At 40.8% G+C, this 21183-nt stretch overlaps 1 protein-coding gene across 1 annotated transcript in view; it reads left to right on the forward strand.

Annotated features, from left to right (window-relative positions):
- The window catches only part of fam19a2 (family with sequence similarity 19 member A2, C-C motif chemokine like), an 84964-nt gene that overhangs the window by 57629 nt on the left and 6152 nt on the right, over positions 1–21183 (forward strand). Inside the window, exons 2-3 of the mRNA XM_023350442.1 lie at positions 7818–7921; positions 16679–16834. Of these exons, the coding sequence (XP_023206210.1) occupies positions 7819–7921; positions 16679–16834 (259 nt within the window). The 5' untranslated portion in view covers position 7818. The remainder of the gene's footprint in view (positions 1–7817; positions 7922–16678; positions 16835–21183) is intronic.

Raw genomic sequence — 21183 nt, forward strand, 5'->3', positions numbered from 1 at the left:
GGCCAGCAGGCAGGTCAGCAAGCTGGCTGGAGAGAGGAGAGAGGTGTCGGACAGCAGCGACGCTGAGAGCTGGTTCTCTGACGCCAGCGAGGCGTCAGTGACTCAAACAAATAGTAAAGAACCAAGATACCCTGTCGAGTCTTACAGAACGTTTTTAAAACAAACTAAAGGGCTGAAAGGAGTAAAGATAGAAAGTTATTTTCCAGATCTGAGAATCTTTTACTCCTCTGCGAGACATCACATTAGGAACAACGAGGTATCGGGTTTTGAAAAGACAGAAATATTTAGATTAAAGAAAGCAATGTCAAAAGCGAGAAAACTTTTTTGAGTAAAAATGATGCACAGTGATTTTTTAGTATTTTTATTATTATTATTTTTTATAGTCTTTTTGTGTGTTGGTTTTAGCTTCTTACCCAATATGGATTCTTTTAAAATCGCAACTTTGAATCTTAACGGGGCGAGGGAGGCTGAGAAACGGGCTTTGATTTACCAAACACTGAACCAAAAGAAAATAGATGTTATTTATTTACAGGAAACTCATAGCGATCATTTAATTGAGACGGACTGGGGCAGAGAGTGGAGGGGGGAGGTCATTTTAAGCCACGGCACCTCCCAGAGTGCAGGGGTGGGCTTCCTGTTCTCTACGGCTTTCACCCCGAACTCCACAGAAGTAGAGCATGTCGTTCAAGGGAGGTGTCTTTTAGTTAAAGCAAAGTTTGATATTTTTAGTCTGGTTTTTATTAATATTTATGCTCCGACCACGAATGCAGAGAAAAAGCGTTTTTTTGAACAAATTGGGGAAAGGTTGGGTGATTGTGGGTCTGAGGATTATGTTTTTATAGGTGGGGATTTTAATTGTACAGAAAACGAGTTTTTAGATCGTAATCATGCAGAGCCGCATCCAGCAGCCCAGCATGCTCTGCGACGGCTGGTCTCGTCTCACGGCCTGGTGGACGTATGGAGGAGGATGCATGCAGGCTCCAGGCAGTACACATGGTCCCACATTAAAGAACACCGAATCTCTTTAGCTCGACTTGATCGTTTTTATTGTTTTAAACACCATTTTAATGTGTTTAAAACATGCCAGATTTTACCGGTGGCTTTTACTGATCATTCGTTGCTTTTAGGTGGTGTTTTTATTAGAAACATTTTACCTAGGAGCGCTTACTGGCATTTTAACTCAGCTTTAACTTATGATCAGGGTTTTAAGGAGATTTTAGGTTATTTTTGGACTGGTTTTAGACAGAGAAAGGCTGATTTTACTTGTCTGAGACAGTGGTGGGACCATGGGAAAGTTCAGATAAAACTGCTGAGTCAGCAGCACACCCTTAATGTCACCCGTGACATCACCGGATCTATTAGAGATCTGGAGATGAACATCGTGGAATTAGAACAACTTAGTGAATCCACAGGAAATCGAGAGCACATTGAAGCTCTCAAATCTAAAAGGCTAGTTTTAGCAAACCTGCTGGAGAATAAAGTCCAAGGCGCATTGGTCAGGTCCCGGATCCAGAACATCACAGAGATGGATGCTCCCTCTAGCTTTTTCTTCAGCTTGGAGAGGAAGCACGGGCAGAGGAAGCAGATCCACTCTTTGCTGTCGGACACAGGGCAGCAACTGAGTGAACCAGGGCAGATCAGGAGGAGGGCTGTGGAGTTTTACAGTTCTCTGTTCCAGAGTGAACATGAGGAAAACGAGGAACTGTTCGAGGAGTTCTGCAGTGAACTGCCTCAGGTCTCCGAGGAGACCAACACTGAGCTGGAGCGCCCCCTGGGGCTTCAAGAACTCCACACAGCCCTCCTCAGCATGCAGGGCCAGAAGTCCCCGGGCATTGACGGGCTCACGGTTGAGTTTTACAAAGCCTACTGGGATCTTCTGGCCCAAGATTTGCTCGACGTCTACAACGAGTGTCTGCACACTGGTTCACTCCCCTTGTCCTGCCGAAGGGCGGTTATCACCCTGCTGCCCAAGAAGGGGAACTTGCAGGAGATAAAGAACTGGCGCCCTGTGTCCCTCCTCTGCACCGACTATAAGATCCTCTCCAAGGCCCTGGCCACGAGGCTGGGGAAGGCTATGGAGCAGGTCATCCACCGGGATCAGACCTATTGCGTCCCCAGCAGGTCCATGGTAGATAACATCTACCTAATTCGGGATGTTTTGGAGGTCTCCGGTTCATTAGGTTTGCAAATTGGCTTGATTTCACTAGATCAAGAAAAGGCATTCGACCGCGTCGAACACGGCTTTCTCTGGGACACCATGAGGAGGTTCGGGTTCGGCGAGGGTCTTATCGCCAAGATCCAGGTTCTGTACAGTGGCATTGAGAGTGTGCTGAAGATCAACGGTAGCCTGTGTGCTCCTTTTAGGGTGTGTAGAGGCGTTCGACAGGGCTGCGCGCTCTCGGGGATGCTCTACGCACTCTCCCTGGAACCCCTCCTCCGGAAAATACGCTCGAGTGTTTATGGTCTGGTTTTACCTGGTTTTAAGGAAAATATGGTTTTATCTGCCTACGCTGACGATGTTGTTGTTTTTGTAAAAGATCAGCAAGATGTCACTGTTTTAACCAAGATCACTGAAAAGTTTTTTACTCTGTCCGCTGCGAGGGTGAACTGGGGAAAGAGTGCAGCCCTGGCCGTCGGCGAGTGGTCTGCAGGGCTCCCAGTTCTCCCTCAGGGTCTTTTATGGAAGAAGGACGGTTTTAAATATCTTGGGGTGTTTTTAGGCAGTACACATATTGTGAACAAGAACTGGGACGACATTGAGCAAAAAATAAAAAATAAACTGTCAAAATGGAAGTGGCTTCACCCACAAATGTCCTACCGGGGCAGAGTGTTGGTGTTAAACAACCTTGTCGCTTCGCAGCTGTGGCACAAGCTCGCTGTTTTAGACCCACCGTCTGGCTTACTGGTAAAAATTCAGTCAGAGATGGTTGATTTTTTTTGGAACGGTCGACACTGGGTGCCACAGTCCGTTTTATTTTTACCGAGAGAGGAGGGGGGCCAGGGCCTTGTCCACCTGGCTAGCAGAACAGCTACCGTGCGTTTACAGTTCCTGCAAAAGTTTCTTACAAGATCTCCTGTATGGAAAGATGTGGCCAGCTGCATCCTCAGACGTGTGAATTCTCTGGGGTTGGATGCTGCTCTGTTTTTAACTGATTTTAGTCTTTTAAAGTTAAAAGGGTTGCCTCAGTTTTATCAGAGTGTTTTTAAATCGTGTGCTTTTTTTAAACTGCACAGATCAAAAACGCATAATTCTCTGCATTGGCTTTTAGAGGAACCGTTGGTCTGTGGAGCAAAAATGGATGTCCGGGATAGCACCGTGCCGGGCCTTGCTGAGGTGCTGTCCAGGTCCGGGACGGTGACTGTGCGGCGGCTGGTGGAGGTGGCTGGACCGGACTTCACTAACATCCAGGAAGTCGGCCAGCTGCTTGGGGTCCGGTCCGCCAGACTGACACAGCGCTTCCTGGAGCTGATAAAGGGGCGGATGACGGCCGAGGAGAGGAGGCTGTTGCAGCTGTATGCCACGAAGGAGTGCCTGCCTGACTCGAACGACATGTTCCCGGATGTGTCCCTGGTCCCAGATGTTGAGGAAGACAGCGGTCCCTTGCTGCACTTTACGGACTCAGGGGCGGACTTAAATAACAGCAGCGCAAAAGTGCTGTACAGATACTGTGTCAAGATCCTACACAAGAGAACTCTCTGCAAAAGATCCGTCAGCGTGTGGAGCGACAGACTCGGAGGACAAAAACCTCAATGGAGGACTTTATACAAGCCTCCAATCAAAAAACGGACTGGTGATCTGCAGTGGCGGATTTTGCACGGCGCTATCGCCACAAACTCGTTTTTGTCGGTCATCAGTCCTGGGGTTTTAAACGAGTGTCCATTTTGCAGTTTGTCTGAGAGTGTGTTTCATGTTTTTACGGAGTGTGTACGGTTAACTAGTTTTTTAAATTTTTTAAGGAGTATTTTTAGCCTTTTTGGCATGGTTTTTACCAATTCCCTTTTTATTAACGGTGTACATCACAGTCGATCTACAAGTTTTAAATCTCGTCTTTTAAATTTTTTAATAGCCGAAGCCAAAATGGCTATTTATATAACTCGACGAGACAAAATGCAGGCTGGACCTCAACTCGATGCGGTGGCTCTGTGGAAGGTCAATATTAAGGCCAGGTTGAGATTAGAGTTTTGTTTCTACAGAGCCACCAGGAATCTGAGGGGTTTTTTAGAACTGTGGGGTTTTCATAATGTATTGTGCACCATTTCCGATCAGGGAGACCTAAAATATAATAAGCTGCTATTGTAAATATTTATTGTGTTTTTTAGTGTCCTTTGACCTGATCATGTAATTGTTTTTATTGTTAAAATATTGTGCAATAAATGTTTTGTTAAAAATCAAAAAAAAAATCTTCTTCTTCTTCTTCTTCTTCTTCTTCTTCTTCTTCTTCTTCTTCTTCTTCTTCTTCACACATACTCATTGCTGTGAATTACATAGAAACGTCGGCCGGCCACCATCTCCGCCCTGCCTCTATTTCAGAGAGCAAACGCCAACTATAAATCTGTTCCCATGAACATTAGGAGACAGCAGGCAGATAATAGGTTTATAGCTTGAAGGCCACTTGAGAAAATACACACGCCGTACCATTACATGGCTATCACACTCCACAGCCGGGTCAATTTCCTTCCACATATCTCTCCAGTTACCTTGTGTTCCAAAAAAATATTTCTGCCTTGCTGTATGATGTGAGAAAAAAAATCCTTTATTAAAGTAAAACCAAAACTTTTGTCTTTTCTTCCTCGTTCTCAAACTTTGAGTTGTGACGTCATTTACTGTATCGTTCTGCTGCCTGCAGAATTTTACCCTTTCATTCACGTAGTTGTGACAGTGATGTGCTTTCTGGTCTTCTTATCATAAAAAGTTTATTTAAAAAAACCCACAAACTTCACCTCTCACTACATTGCAGATGCATTTACCTGATATGCACTGATGTGAAAATTTGGATGTTCAATACTGATGTTGCTCTTGTGCCTGATAACCAATATGTGCCGATATTTCATACATTTCCCTATACGTTTGACACCTTGAAAAGCTTCTTAGCTTCAGTTAAAACTCCCACAATCCTTCACTGCATCACAATCACTGTCACATGATCAAACAGATACCATGGTTAGTATTTGTTTTCTCCCCTCTGCTTTCAGAAACACAAACTGCAAAAAGCTGGAAATCAATACTGACTGTTAGTATCGGCCCAGTTTTACTTATTGGACCAATACGATTTGCTAAAAAAAAGGCTAACAATGGCCAAAATTATATGTAAAAATGACTAGCATTGGCTGATACACAGGTTAAAAAAAGGACTTAGACTGGCCGATACCAATATGTTTAAAAATTGGCTAATGTTGGTCCTCATCGACATGTTGACAAACGTTGCCCTTATACACATGTTAAAACTTGACTCATATTGACGATACCGATGTTGTGCCGATATATCGTGCATTATGACTCAGGATTTCATTCACTGTAAATCCCCAGCCAGGAGGTTGATAAACACAATTTCTCTCAGATGTTAGACTTTTTGGCTCCGTAAACATTATATTTCTGTGTTTGTGTTGGAGGTGGGATGAACAAAGTCCTCCCCAGCATGTGAATGTCAAATATAGTGTGCAGTTTGTTGCTTGGAACAGTTTTCTGAATAATGTTTATATATATATATATATATATATATATATATATATATATATATATATATATATATATATATATATATATATATATATATATATATATATATATCTTTTTTTGGATGTTTTTCTGTAGCAACTACTCTTCTAAGAGTTTGACTTTTAATCGATCAGAGTGACAAAGTTGATTCTTTACATGTCAACAGTAACATTCATTTTTACTTGTGTTAATATTTTCTCTCCCCTGATATTATATAATCCAGGAAACATCTTACCAGTGTATTATTCAGAGCGATAATTTTCTCAGAAGTGAGTTTTTAAGAATGGACAAGCAGGAAGATGGTAATGAAACTCATCCTTCAGCAACGCGCTCATGACAGGCGTCACTTTCTAATTGCAGAGCAAACTAAAACATCTCTGTCTTGTTTTTCCTTCCCCCTCCTCCCACTCAGAATTCCTCTGCGATTCTGTCGGGTGCAACAAAACCTTCATGAAAGGTCATGTTTGCCCGGCGAAAAATAAACTTAATTACACAAATAATCTGAGATCCCCTGATGAGGTTTAGCCGATCTATATGTCAGCGCAGCCGGCGGATGAGAGGCGCGAGGCGGCAAATGAGGCAGAAACGCAGCAGCTTGTAACGCTGTACGCGTCCGCCACGCGATACGGCGGTTGTTCCGGTAATCACCGTGCCGCTCCTGCATCCTTGTTTGAAATTTGATCGTGGCCTGTCAGTGATAACGCCCCGCGCCAGATGGTTTTACGCAGCGCGGCCTCGGCTTCATGCACACTTCATTAGGGAGGGGATGCGGAGGGAAGAGAAGTACCTTTCGGAGAGATGAATTCCTTCTACAAGTATAGGAGGTTCACCGGAGGAAAGGGGCTTAAGCTACAGATGCACAGGGTGTCATGAGCATTGATAACAATGCAGTGAAAAAGGACTTTATGTATTTGTCTCCTCTGCAGATTCTGTTTTCTGTCACACCGACATGTGTCAAATCATCAAATGTCTCCAAACTTAAATATCACACAAAGATAAGCCGAGTAAATAGATGATGCAGTTCTCAATACTGCAAAGATACAAAATGTCACCAAATACTTTTGGTCTAGTTTCGAGTGCAAAAGTGAGTACAGTTAAAAATGATAACTCTAACTTAAAAGTAACTTTTCTGCAAAAAAAGAGATTGTTTTAAGTCAGTAATTTCTTATTATTGTTGAAAATGTACTAATTCCATAGGCAGCAGATTATTTCACTTATAAGATGGAGCTAGAACTTTTTCATCAGTATAAAAGTTTTATTGACTCTAGACAAGCATATCTTGCTGAAAAGTCACTTATAAGTTAGTTTTGTCTTATTTCAAGTTTGCAAATATATTTGAACTAGAGACTAGACCATACATTCTTGGTAAGACTTTGTGTTTTTGCAGTAAAAAGGTGATTTTATGAGGGGGAACAAACCAGCCAAACCAAATCAAAGCTGGCTGTGATTGGCCACATTTTCAGTTCAGTTTCAGGAACAATCTTCTGGTCAGAAAGTCAAACAGCAAGATGTCGTTTGATCCTCCACTGTTATGATGAAATTATTTATAATTAATTATGTTTTAGTTCCAAGGCCACTTTACTTTTATTATTTGAGGTTATATTGTGGTTAGAATTGTCTTGTTCCTTCTTTCCTTATTTTCAGTCCTTAGTGTTTTAGTTTTCCTTGGTTCTGCTATTCTCATATGTCTATCTTTCTTTAGTGATTATAGTTATTTTTCTTTTATCCTCCTAGTTATTCCTTATTTCAGTCTCCCTGTAGTGTTTCTATTTATTTTTATTTCATAAGTTCAGTTATTCTGAGTCTATGCATACCTTCCTTTAGTGGTTCCAGTTAAGTTATTTCTTTGTTTAGTTCTTCTAGCTTCCCCCTGTTGTGTTTCTAGCTTTTCTTATCTGGTTACTTTAGGTTGCATTTGGTTATGTCTGCATCCATTCCCATCTTCCTTTAGTAATCCTAGTTAGGTTATTTAGTAGTTCTTTGTGCAGCGCCACCACAGGCGAGGGGGAGGAACAGGTTTTCAGTCTGGACTTGGTTATCTCTGCCTGGTAAACATGTTGTCTGATGATCTGAACCCACCTTTCTCTCCTCTCTGTCCCAGGATGAGTGAGCGGTGTATGCAGATCAGAAGCAAAGGGGCTCTTCTTGTTATGGTGCTTGTGGTCGGAGTCCTGGAGCTGTCCAAGTCGACAGAAGGGACGACAGGTGAGCCCCGCAGACACAAAGGCAACAACTGCTTTTATTATGCAAGAAATGGGGAGGAAAAGCTCTCTGCCTCTCTCTCTCTTTCTTGGCTGTCAGCATCTGGACTCTTCCTCCCATGGAAACATGGCGGTAAGGTCACATCTGACTGGGAGGAAGGCATTATTCTTGGGCAAACAGAGTGAGTCAGTAATTTGGCAGGGAGCGCGAACGCAGCGCAGCATGGTTTGGCAGAAATATGCAAAGTGAGCAATTTCCTTGCAGCCTGCTACAGTGACTTGCAAAAGCATTTCCATCTTTTGAACTTTTCCACATTTTGTCACATTACAACCACAAACTTTAATGTATTGGGGTTTGACGCTATAGACAAACGCAAAGCGCTGCGTACCGGTGTCGACTATTTGAAAAGGATGAGGCTGAAGAAAGTTTTGCTCTTTCTTCTTCGGAAGTAACTCAACCTCAGTCAGTCCAGATGCAGTTCTTCTGTTGGATCTGACTGAACCATCTCAGCACATGCTTTGGACTGCAGCAGCTCAACGCTCCCGGTCATTGTCCTGCTGCAAGACGAACATCTGTCCCAGGCTCAAGTCTTTTAGAGCTTTCTCAGGTTTGTTCTAGATGCTCAAATCCAGTTTTGTCTTTGAGGGTGCTTTCACACCTGCCCTGTTCAGTCCGCTTTAATCAAACTCTAGTTCATCTGCCTTGAAAGTCCGAATCAATTGTGGAGGTGTGAATGTATAAATGACCAAAAAGTGAACTCTGGTCTGCCTATAAACCTCGGTCTCGGTCCAGTTGAAGTGAACTCTGGTGCGGTTCAAATGCCAATGTGAACGCCAAGCGCAGGGCCTTCTGGGTAAAACAAACACTTCATAGCTCTAGCAGGAGAAATGGCTTGTAGCCTTTAACCAAGGACAAAGAAAAATCCTCAAAATGCTAATATCTGATGCCGCTCCATTTTCGTTTGTATTTCTTGAAGAAGAAAGTTGTGCTCAGTGTCTTCCTCAGAGGTTTCCATATCATTGGTTCTTATTGCAGCACCACCACAGGTGAGGAGGTGAACAAGTTTTTCAAAGGATTTGGTTAATTTGACTGTGCAGAGTTACAGAGGAGGGCAGCAACTGGAAATGTAACAAATGTTGCAACTTTGGTCTCTAATCAAACCGAGTCTTCCGGACCATCAGGTGGGAAAAGTCCCTTAAAATTTTGGGTTATTTCTTTCCTACGTGGTACTAGATAAATCAGGTTTTGGAGAATAAATGGATTCTACAGTTAAACCATCTCCACATACATTTATATAGAAGAATACAAAACGTTTCTCAGCTTTTCTACTGTTATAAAACATCATTATGGCGCTACTTTAAAACGGTGTTTACTGAAGTGAGGTTGTAAGTGTTATAAAAAAGTTTAAAATCCACTTGAACACATGTAAGATTTCCTATAGTGCAATATACATTTAATATGTTATTTTCCCTTCACCCTACAGAGTCAAATACATTCAACAACTTTTATCTCACCAAGTCTTATCACATGTAACGTAGTCGTGTGTGGAGTGTGCAGTGGTATTGATGGGAAACCAGATTAGTGCAGAAACAGGAGCCGGCTTTTCCATCCATGTCGGGATGTAAACATGTTTTGCTGCAGAAACTCATCAGATTCATAGACGATTCTGTTTTCATTAAAACTGAGTGACTCTCTGCGCAAATTTGGGATGGCATCGCTGTCCCCGTCTCCTGGAAAACATTGGCTTTATGAATGTGAACGGTGTGTTTCGGTGCCACCTGCATGGCTTGGCATGATGAGCGGCTTGTATGTCCAAGACGGTTTGGTTTGTTTTGCAGAGGGAACAGTTTGATGCGATTGTGACAGCAGACATTTGCATGTGTGCAGGAAGGTTTTCTCAGGTGGTTTTATCAGCAAAAAAAACAAACAAAAAAACTTCATTACCTAAAGGCACACTTTTTCAAATTGGATACAGTAAAGCATGCTTTGGCAATTTATTAATTTTTTTAATATCAAAAATCCGTAATGAAATCAAAATGTTAAAATAGAAACCTTTTTTATTTTTGCCCAAAAATATTGGAAGATTGCTTTAATTTTCCTTTCATGTTTTAAGTATTACAACTATTATTACACAGACTTTAACACGCTAAAAGTTTTAATGCAGTTAATAATTTTATTGTATTTTTTACATATAAACATTCTGGTTAATTAAAAGTATTTTCCAGCGTCTCTTGTTATCATTTTGGGAAACAAAAATGAACCCCATGGCTGGTGCGTCAGATTTATGGGTGTACGAGAAACATATAAAAAAACAAATAAACTAACTAATGATCAATACTTATTTAATGTGTTGGGTATTTTTTTCTCAAAAGCATAGAAGATACAGACACACCCAGCCTGAAATACCTTCTTACCCTTGCAGGGTGTCTGTGGCATGTTCTCCTATCTTTCCTATTTTGAAGATCAGCCAAAGAAAGGCTTTTCTATCAAGCCTTTGCATACCTTATGGAATTAGGAACAAATACCAATTACAATTTCCTGGATACTCTTAAAAAACATGTTAAATTGAAAAACATGGTAATTTTCTTTAGTATGTATTAAAATATACCAATATATTTTTTTTCTTAGTATTTTTTGACGAGATTACATTTCCCTGTCGGATACATTTTTAGTTAGATAAAAACAAAAGTATTTGTTAGTGTGAGATTAAGCTGCTATAAAACATACATTTGGTTTGAGGCTTCTTCAGCCTCACCAGGGTCAGTAAATGTGGAGAGTTGTTGTAAGACTCCCAACAAAATCTCGTATAAAGCAGCAAAGAAACCCTCTTTGTAATTGGAAAATCTCTTCTTTATATATATATATATATATATATATATATATATATATATATATATATATATATATATATATATATATATATATATATATATATTCATAAAACTAGCAAGGCCACGTCTGGTGTGGAATTTCCCATTCCGAACAGAATTTTTCATACTTTACATCCAGCTGGCCAAGTGGGAGGAAAGAGTTTAAATTCTGACCTTCAAGCCGCACCGGGCCGATCCCCGCAGACTCTTTCCAGCCTTGATTTTCAGCCTCCATGACGGCGAATCACTTAGCAAAAAAAATCAAAGCACACACTTTGTACAGGGCGGCCTTGAACCTGCGAGGAGTGAAATATATTTGACAGCTCTTGCTCTTTATTTTCAGGTATTAGTGGGTCCGGGGTGCCGCGCGGGAAGCCGCCGATTCACTTTGCAGTAAATCACCTGAGGTGCTTTGCATTCCGCTGTTAACGTTACAATGATGTAGAACTTTGATGTTCTGACTTATAGCTGATGCTGCCCGCTCCAAAGATCATTACTTCCTCTGCGCCTTCCATTTTCTGCAGTTTGCAGTAAAAATGAGTTATGTGGAAAAAAGAAAAACAAGCACCCGGTCGAAAAATAAGGAAGAAAAACTTTGCCAGACGTCGCCCGTACTCCACTTTTTAGGCTTTTCACAATCTCAAATCAGTGTTCGGAAAATTCCCCCCACATGGAAGGTGGAAGGTGCACCCGGTGCTGCATACAAACTTATGCAATGATCACATTATCATTCGCAACAGCTGCATGAATAAGACAAAGTGTGCGTTCTGCTTTGGCAGACTCTCCAGAGACCGATGTATAAACGCTTCTTGAGTAGAATCTTTTCAGCTCCGCACCAGGAGAGGAGAAGAGACCGTTCTTTTTAGCTGAAAGCTGATTTAGTGCCACAGATGGAAAAAAAAAAAAAAAAAAAAAAAAAAAAAAAAAAAAAAAAAAACAGGTTGCTTCGACACGAGAGTCTCATAGTTTCTGTTTCTGGAAACGGAACGTATTTTTAAACCGAAGAGGATCAGAGCCACAAAGACGCAAGAATTCTTGATTTCAATCTCTCACTTTTAATTTCTGACTTCCATGTAAAATAGCCATTAATTGCGTTCAAAAAGTTTAAATATGTAATTAATCAAAATTAACACATTAAAGTTACAGCTCTCATACTATAATATCAGGTGTCCCTCAGGGAGCGATACATGCTACCCTGAACTTTCTAACATATTGATAACTTGAATTCTCACGTTGTTCATCCTTGGAGGATACACTTTAACGTGCAACATATAAAATATGATATTGTAGAAAATATGTTTGAATGTTTGACTGTAGAAATCAACGTTAAAAAAGGAAAACAAATTGAATAACATATTTATAAGGCGCTCCAGGAACATGTATTGACACAGTTAATAATAAATTAGCATCTACATTCAGCAAAATTCATTGCATTAGGTTCAAATTGTGTGTGGTGATATTAATATTGACATTTAAAAAACACAGATATTATTAATACAATCTATTTTCTTTTTCTAGTAATTGTTAGTACCAAGTAGAACATTTGCACTGCTACTTTAATGTATGACATATTTATAAATGCAGTTTACAATGACACACTCTCTGGTCTTCTTATAAATCATATCACTGACCATTTTTGCCTGTTTCTGTAGTTTTTCCAAAACAGAAAATCATAAGTGGGACTCATGCGACAAAAAACCATCTGAGCTGCTGCCTTCAAAGCAAACTACTTAGGTAGCTGCAGTGGACAAAAGCAAAGAATAGTTATTAGAGATTCTAATCCATTTTTTATTGAGATTCAAAAATATGCGTGACTGAAAGGCGTTCCTATAAATACCAGAAATGATTCTCTGAACATTCTGTAATTCCAGTTTACCAGCGCACCACTGGGTCGTTGTGTCTCCTATGAACACCGCCGTTACAACTTCCTCAATAAAACATCTCCAACTCGGTTTTGAAAGTACAGTAAATGTCAAACTTTCTGCCATTTCCAACATCAAGTATTAATAACTTCCCCCCAGACTTTCTCCGGAAACACGTCTGAAAGTTTCCATGCATGGCCGCTTTTTCTCTTTGCCTTCGCTGGGAGACGGTGAGCGTGACAGCAGCAGTAAACACCAGGAGAGAGGATGGATGGATGGATGGATGGATGGATGGATGGATGGATGGATGGATGGATGTTACCGGCGACATGCAGGCCCCAGCTGGGAACAGATGCACGTTTAGCCACCAGGACGCAGCGTCCCGCTATCGTCGTCTTCTTACAAGAATGGAGAAAAAGAGATGAGAGAAGGAGCAAACGGCAGCGTGAGGGCTCCTCTCAGCGGGTTTAGGACCAGAACGCAGAGATTCCTCTGTGAAGCACTTTCCCTGCGTGCTTTTGCTGCTGCAGGAGAATCTGGGCAGGCATCCAAGTGGAACTCCAAATCCAGTCAAAACACCACAGCCTCTCAGCATGAAACTGCTGGCAGAAATTCCCTTTCAAGCATCTGCGGCGGTTCGGCACGCCGCGTGTTTGTCTTTCATATCGCTCCGTGTTTGGCAGCCGGCGCATGAGGAAGGCTCCCACTAATTTAGCTCGACTACCTGCGTCGTTTTTTAATGCTCCAAGAGAAACAGGTGGGATTGTAAGAGGGGGCAGGTTATCAAAAGTAGCAAATGACTGTATAATCAGAACAGCACTTCTATTCCTGCTCCTTCGCTGTTAATACTGGAGCTGTAGTTTCCTGGCATCATTTTGCTCTTATTTCTTTGAGGCAGACAGCAGTAAAGCACAAGGCCTTTCACAAACTGCAGAGTATTTATTAGGATTTTGAGAGTGTAATGAAATTAGTCCATGCTTTAAATTATTATTTTTTTTGAACGTATTTGAATTCAGCCACCTTTTATTTTGATCCCCACTAAATAAAACCAGCACAATCAGTGAACAGAGTCCAGAAGTGAAGCCGGTGAACACTGGTCATGTATGGCTCCAATTGAAATGTGAATTTTGAGCAAACCTTTCATACATCACAAAAAAGGACAAGAAAAAGTAGGAATGCACTGATGTGAAAATTTGGGCTGATATCTGCAATATGTCAGATGTTGATATTGCTGTTATCATGGCAGTTCAAAGTGCTTTACATTGTGAAGACATAAAAAAATATGATAAACACATCATGTAGTGAACAGTTGTGAAAACCAATAACAGCCAAGACAATTTGTAAAGTGCCAACGTTAAAATCATCAATACACATCAAATATGTTGGTCAAGGATCCATTTATTATCAAAAGCAACTTTAGACAAGTGTGTTTTTAGTCTTTATAGCTCATAGTTAATATTTACCAATATCTTACATATTATATACATATATATGTTTCACTGTTCTTTCACTGCCTTCAAAAACCACGACCACACCACTGGCTTCACCGCCTCTTCTCTAGTTCAAGCTAAACTCCCCACAATCCTTTGCTGCATCACTATCACAACACATGACCAATCGCTCGTTAATATCAGCTGAGTTTTATTTATCGAACTGATATTGATATTTTAAAAAGTGACCGTCAGTGCCAGTGCTGGTAGATCCAAATGTGAATTAGCCGTGTTCCCGTCTACTGGTGTAGAGCCAATCAACCGGGCTACGCAAAGCGCAATTCTGTCTGATGTTGACGCCATGCTTGGCTGTAGTAAACAGGAAGTGGAGGTTGCTAAGTAGCATGGAGCATACTTCTCTGAAAAAAGGAGGGAGATCTCCCCTCTGGGCAGTGGATGAGAAGGTTTGTTACGTCAGACCTTATTCAGCAAACCTGTCTCCTTTAACGCATTAACTCTTCTTTCGGAAAACCACCTCAAGCGAGCACAAAAACCTGTTTGCAAAATCTGGGAAGTCATTTTAAATTTAGCAGTTTCCATCAACCTTTTCTAATGCAATACTTCAAAAGAAACGCATAAACTTTTAAATTCAACTGTATAAATTATAGACCGTGGATCGTTTTTCTTCTACTTCACAAACATCGACCACTAAGTTTGTGGCTGGGATGTTGCAAAATTTGAAAAAGTGCAAATAAGTCCGAATGTCATTGGACAGCCCAGTTTGGAGAAAACGAAGGAAAAATTAGCTTCGTTAGCTTTAATCCAAAAAGCTACTGAATAGTTTGCCACATTATTTCGTGAATCTCTTTGAGCCAAGATGACGATTCCATTAAATCCTCAGTCAAACCGTTTCCATCCTTCAGTCCCGGGACCTGAAGCTGAAGCGGATTAAACGGGATCCGTTGAGATCTTACAGTGTGAACAATTAAGAAACGGTTTTCATGCTGTCATTTCCACACTTTCTGTTTACCCTGGCAGCAGATAGTCCCTCTGCAGGGAAAAAAAGACACCTCATGAAAATGTCACATGCAATTAAAACAGGATGGGAAAGCTCATCCTCTAAATAATTCAGACAGTGGAGCGTGATCTGGAAATTGGCTCCAAATACTGCAGAGCTGCACTTTCCTCCTCACATATTGAAGTTTTCTTTGTAAAAGAAAAAAAAAAGAAGCTTCCTTCCGCTGAGGAACTATTTAAATAATGTCACATTTATGGTATCATACTTTTTCAAATCCTGAAATCTTTTCAATGTCCCCATCTTTACTACTAAAGAGGTTTGCCATCCTGTCCTTGAGGGCCACAGTCCCGCAACCTTTTAGCTGCGTCTCTAGTCCAAAAGATGTGAATTCCCTCCCCGGTTCAGCCAGGACTTCCAGAGTCCTGATAATGACCTCATTATTTTGTTCAGGTGTGTAGAAGAAGAAACACATTTACAGTTTACAGGACAGCAGGCCTGGAGGATTGGAGTCCAGCATGTCCAACACTCGCTGGTTGTTCACTAATCGAAGTCCACACTGCTAGTTTTAAACACACCCTTACAATTCTGATCAGAAATTATTCATTTACACAAAATTAGCAAAATCTGATGGTCTTTCACTACTGGACTATGCATAAATTACATAATAAAAGTGACAATAGTGACACCAAAGTGACCTATTATGCTTCCTTGAACAGGTTAGGATATGTCTAACCTGTATATGGACTACAAAATATGTTTTTTATTATTATTATTTGCATAAAATCATTCTTATATAATGTGATATTAGTTGTGCCTGCGTTGAACTCCTGTCAGAATGATTTGTTTTAGGGCCTCTCGTCACTCTAAATCTGCTGCTGGCCACGCCCCCCCCCAACTCAACGTTTACACTCGCACGTGAAAATGTCTGCAAACAAATGCGTAATTACATACAGCCGTATGTCTATGAAAAGCAGAAGTGGAGCCTCCTGTACAACCAACAAGAAGGCAGCAAGTGGTTTCTGGATGTAAAGTCAGCAACTAAACTCTCGTCTTTTCCAGCAGTCATTATTCAGCGCATACAGCGGTGAAACCAGCTGACTAAACATGCTGGAGTTAAGTTTGTGTTGCTAGGTGACAGGCTGGGCGGCGCTGGTATTGCTAGGTTACGGGCAGTGCCTGCTGATTCATCTCATTACATTCCGGAGGTTTTTGAAATGGCTCGTTTTCCAGGCAACAAACATCATAAACTCAGTCCCAGAAAATGACCAAACTTTTTTTTTTTGAAAGCAGTAGAAACTGAAATGTAAGTACGAAAATATGCAAAATGTGAATTTTGCATTATATGTTTCCATTAATCTCAGTGGTTGAATCATGACAGAATGTATGAAAGTTCATGGGGTATGGATACATATGTGCATATCCACAGAGAACAAATATTACATGCCCTTTAAAGGTAATTTAGTGATTACCTTTAAATCACTAAATAGTGGTCTTCATTACGTTTCAGGCCTAGTCAAAGGCCAGTGCTGTGCATGTTGAGGGTAATTCCTCCTCCTTCCTTTTTTCTCTTTCCCCCACAGCTGCGCACCATGTCCGAACGGGGACCTGTGAGGTGGTGGCGCTGCACCGCTGCTGCAACAAGAACAAAATCGAGGAGCGGTCGCAAACAGTGAAGTGCTCCTGCTTTCCGGGCCAAGTGGCCGGTACCACCAGAGCCGCCCCGTCCTGCGTCGATGGTACAGTCCACTCATTCAATTATTCATTAGGAATCTTCTATTCTATAGATGTAGATAGAATTCTTCTGTTGTTGTTCTTTTTTTTGCTGATGCTTCTTTGCACAAGTCTTGAGGAATAGACTTGCTGATCTCATCACAACTTCCCGAACACTCAGTTTGAAAAGTTGGAAAGATACTGAAAGGCTGTTGGAGTGCAACGTGTTCCTCATGTCACCTTTTTTATCATTCATTTATACATTAAAACAGTTCCTGTTACCGTTAAAGGAACCACACTGAGAGGGGATCGGACCATTTACACCTATTAATGTATCAAGATGGAAAGTGATGCAAATTAGCTCACAGGTCACACCTCAGCATGTCTATCTGCAGCATGAAAGAGGGGAGAAAAATGAAGCTTTAAATAACTGAGGTTATGAAATCTATAAGTGGATGTGAGAGAAGAGTTCAAATTCTTGATTCGCTCATGAGCTTCACTTGTTTCTCATTTTTCCCTTCTTAATATTCCTTCAGTTTACATTATTACTGCATAAAGTAATATATAAATAAGGTATCTGCAGGTTTCAGGAAGTCAAATGTAAGACTTTTTAATGCCACTCTGAATAAAATTTAAGACTGAAAAAAGTATATATATATATATATATATATATATATATATATATATATATATATATATATATATATATATATATATATATATATATATATAAGACTGAAGGATTCTGTTGTATTATAACCAAGCATACCAAAAATGTTCATTTCTGGCGTTTGTTTCTGGCTCTTGGCAGCGGCTTTGTTCTTCTCACAGAACATTTGCTCCCGACACACAGCAGGCGACGTCGCTCCCTCTCCATTCATTTCCAATGGAACTAGCGGCAGCGATCCAACACAGTGGACATGATAGCACCGCTGTAGCTATCGATTCACATGTTGCATGGCGATGACCTTTGTCTGTTGCCGTCAATCACCATGTATCGAGACCATCACCATGATGGAGCTAGTTACCGAGGGTACATTAGCCTCTAGTTACTGGTAGCTTCAACCGCCTAGCCACAGAATGCAATGAAGATGTTAGTGCATGACTCAAACTTTTGAATGACAGAACGTAAGCTTTTTTAAGGATTCAAGGACACTCTGTATTCATTCATAACCAGCCCTGTTCAGACCGCAACACCGTTGTTTGCCTAGTAGGTCTGGTTCGTTTGGGGAGGTGTGAATGCGCAATCAAACTTGGATGTGGACCAAAAATATGACCTGCAAAACTAGGTCTCAGTTCAGTTGATGTGAACTCTGATGTGGTTCAAATACATATGTGAATGCTAAGCGGAAGCAAACTGTAGTGCAGGGCATTCTGGGTAAATGCAACCAAAAAATCAAACACGCAAGTTTAGTGTTAGCGAAAGATATTGTTTGTGGTCTATTGCCAAAGACAAAAGACAAATCCTACAACAGCTGAAGTCTGACTCCACTCTGTTGTTTCTGTTTCATGAAGAAGGAAATTGTGCTCAGTGTCTTCTTCAGAGGTTTTTGTGTGGTTTTCTGAAGTGACCTTGGGGCAGCGCCCCCACGGGTGAGGACGTCAACAGGTTTTTCAAGGGTTCATTTGACACAATGCAGTGTGATAGAAAACTGCAGCAGCTGAAAATGAAACAAATGTTGCAACTTTAGCTTAAAATCCAACTGAGTCTACTGAACTGTCAGGTGTGAAAATACCCATTTTTTTGTAATCACAATTTGGTCTTGTTTTTAGTTATTCTTTTTAACTTGATCAATTAAAATGAGTAAGACTACACAAAGTAGTGTTCAAGTTGAATCCAGAAGCTATAGAAAGGTCCTCCTGAAGGCTTTATTAGGCCTGAATGAGTCAGTGACCCAGAGGATCTCTTAGCATGCTAATATGCCAGACTCCCAGACTGTGCCAAGGTGGCAGCTTCACTTTGGGCTGAAAAGCGTTGCTTTCTGGCGAAACTCCGGATAGCTCGGGTTTGACCTATACCCTGACATTTTAGTATTGACATTTTCTGCAAATTAGAGCTGTGAGCCACCAGTCTCAGTTTAAAGCCCCTCCGTTGATCTCAGGGAGAGAAAAAATGATAAGCACTTAACCTTTTAATTATTCTTTCCTCTACGACCAGGGATTACCTTTAGCTCCTCTTCGTGTGAGACAAGCTCCTCTTCATATGAAGATAAATGAACCGCCAGACTTCTAAGAAAACTTGCGTCTGGGAATTTTAGGATGGAGCAAATGGAAAGGCCGTCATGGGGAGAAAAAATGTCAGTGGAGACATGAGGAAAAAAAATGCATACAGCCCCTAACTTAGACTTGTAGAGTCACCTGTATCAGCAAGAACTTTAAACAAGTGGTTTTCTGTGATTTAATCGCTCTCTTACATAATTGAACAGGAATTATGGTCCAGTTTTTGCAAAACACAGAACGTTCATAAGAAAGATTATGGGTACATTAGCTTACCATCTTATGACGCCTCGTCATCTGATCTCCAGTAGTCTTTGGTACTTTTCTGCTGTATTTCAACCTTTGCCTATACCATTCGTTCAACATTCCTGCTATAAAGCTGGTCAAACTGGCTTATGATCTTGTAAACAAGAATATTCTGTCTGAATCAAAGGGATCAGGAGGGTGTACTTTGTTTTTCCCATGACTGGAGTGACCGACATGGGAAGTTTTTCACTCTGTAGAGGAGTATAGGCTGTTTAAAATCTATCCTCATGGCATTAAAAATAAGTGTTTCCTGTGATTTATACATCTTCCCACTCTAATTTCTTAGATTTTTCCACCTGAAAACAGTGTTGCTCCAAAGTACATGCACAAGTGTGTAAGCAGCAAGCCAACGGGCTAAAAATTGCTCTGAAATGTTCTACAGGCTTCAATATGCGAGGGTTACATTAGTAAAGCTTGTGGTAAGACTGTTCAGAAGCCCACATGTTGATCATTAGTCAGAGCTTTCAGGTTTGGTTTCCAGTTTTGTGCTTTTAGGCTTTCTGCTGTCTGCTGTTTATGGCTCCTGAATTGGCTACAGTGTTCTTCTTCTTCTTGGCAGAACTATACGGTTTGAACACAAATCCCCACTGGCACATGCACTAAATTATTTTTTGATTTAAACTTAACGTATTTCTAAAACCTTACATAAGCAGTTGGTAGTTTTTGTTTTTTTTTCAAAGCTCATGAGTTTAAAGCTAACATAAAATAAAAATGTGGACTGAGGGACAACTAAAAGATTTCAGGACTTGGATCAGGTTATGTGTCCAGTCTGAGACGTCGTCATGTTTTAAAGCCCTGTTAACTCTAAGTGAAATATACCCTCTTCACTTTGATCATCAATACTCCCATTTCATTTTGTTGTGAAAACCTTTGTGGCTTTTTTTAATAGCAACTCCTTCTGCTTGGAGTTGACCCGGCGCTCTTTTTACACGTTTGTGTTCCACAAATTGATTTCCTGCCGTCATAAAGTCTTCATTCTTCGCAGTTTACCATGCGGGGGATGCATTGTGTTTGGATTATATACATAAAAAAACCCCTCTTCATTATGAAAAGCATAAACGCCGCTGGAGGGGACTGTCAAACATGGATAATGACCCCTGTAATATGCCAGATTGTAGTGTACACTGCAGTGCAGCTGCTCTGTGCTGTTTGTTTAGGAGGCGAGTGAAGAGGTGTTCTGACTGCAGCCGACTGAAGATGCATCTGCTTTCACTTCCCTACCCTGACACATCATATTGAGGCTGAGACTTGTTTGCATATTCAAAATAGATGTGTTACCAGAGAAAAAGCAAATCTTACATCACTTACCTAAGACGGCTGTCAGACTGTGACATGGCTTGATGGTAGCTTCTTTGATGATCTGAAGAGATTCCACCTTTAAGGCTCCTTGTGTCATGCGGAAATGTGTTTGAAACACACGAAATGACAAGATGGCAATTCTAAACACCCACCGCCTCTAGATGTTCCAGCTCATGAAATGAAGAGTATTATCATGGTTTCAGATGACATGTTTTTCACAATGGTTAAAAATATTCAATCAAAACTAAAATTGAACTCAGGCGCTAACCGCTAGATAATTCCATGACCAGTGTTACATTCAACAGCTTGTCTCTGACTTTCCTTTTGTGTCATTGTGGTGAGAAACTTTACTCGTCTCCACTTTTTCGTAACACTGCGTTTCAAATTCAGATACAACACAAATTACATGGATTGTAATTAGAAATGACTTTGTCTTGCTTTCTGTGATGCAGTGGAGTATGGGACTTCTGATTACTGTTGTACCAAAGTAAAAGGAGCAGGAAACAAAAGGTTTGAACCCCAACTTCTTTGAGTTGCTGGTGATTGCAGGCAA

This window comes from Xiphophorus maculatus, chromosome 17, assembly GCF_002775205.1.
Source record: "Xiphophorus maculatus strain JP 163 A chromosome 17, X_maculatus-5.0-male, whole genome shotgun sequence".
Lineage (NCBI taxonomy): Eukaryota > Metazoa > Chordata > Actinopteri > Cyprinodontiformes > Poeciliidae > Xiphophorus > Xiphophorus maculatus.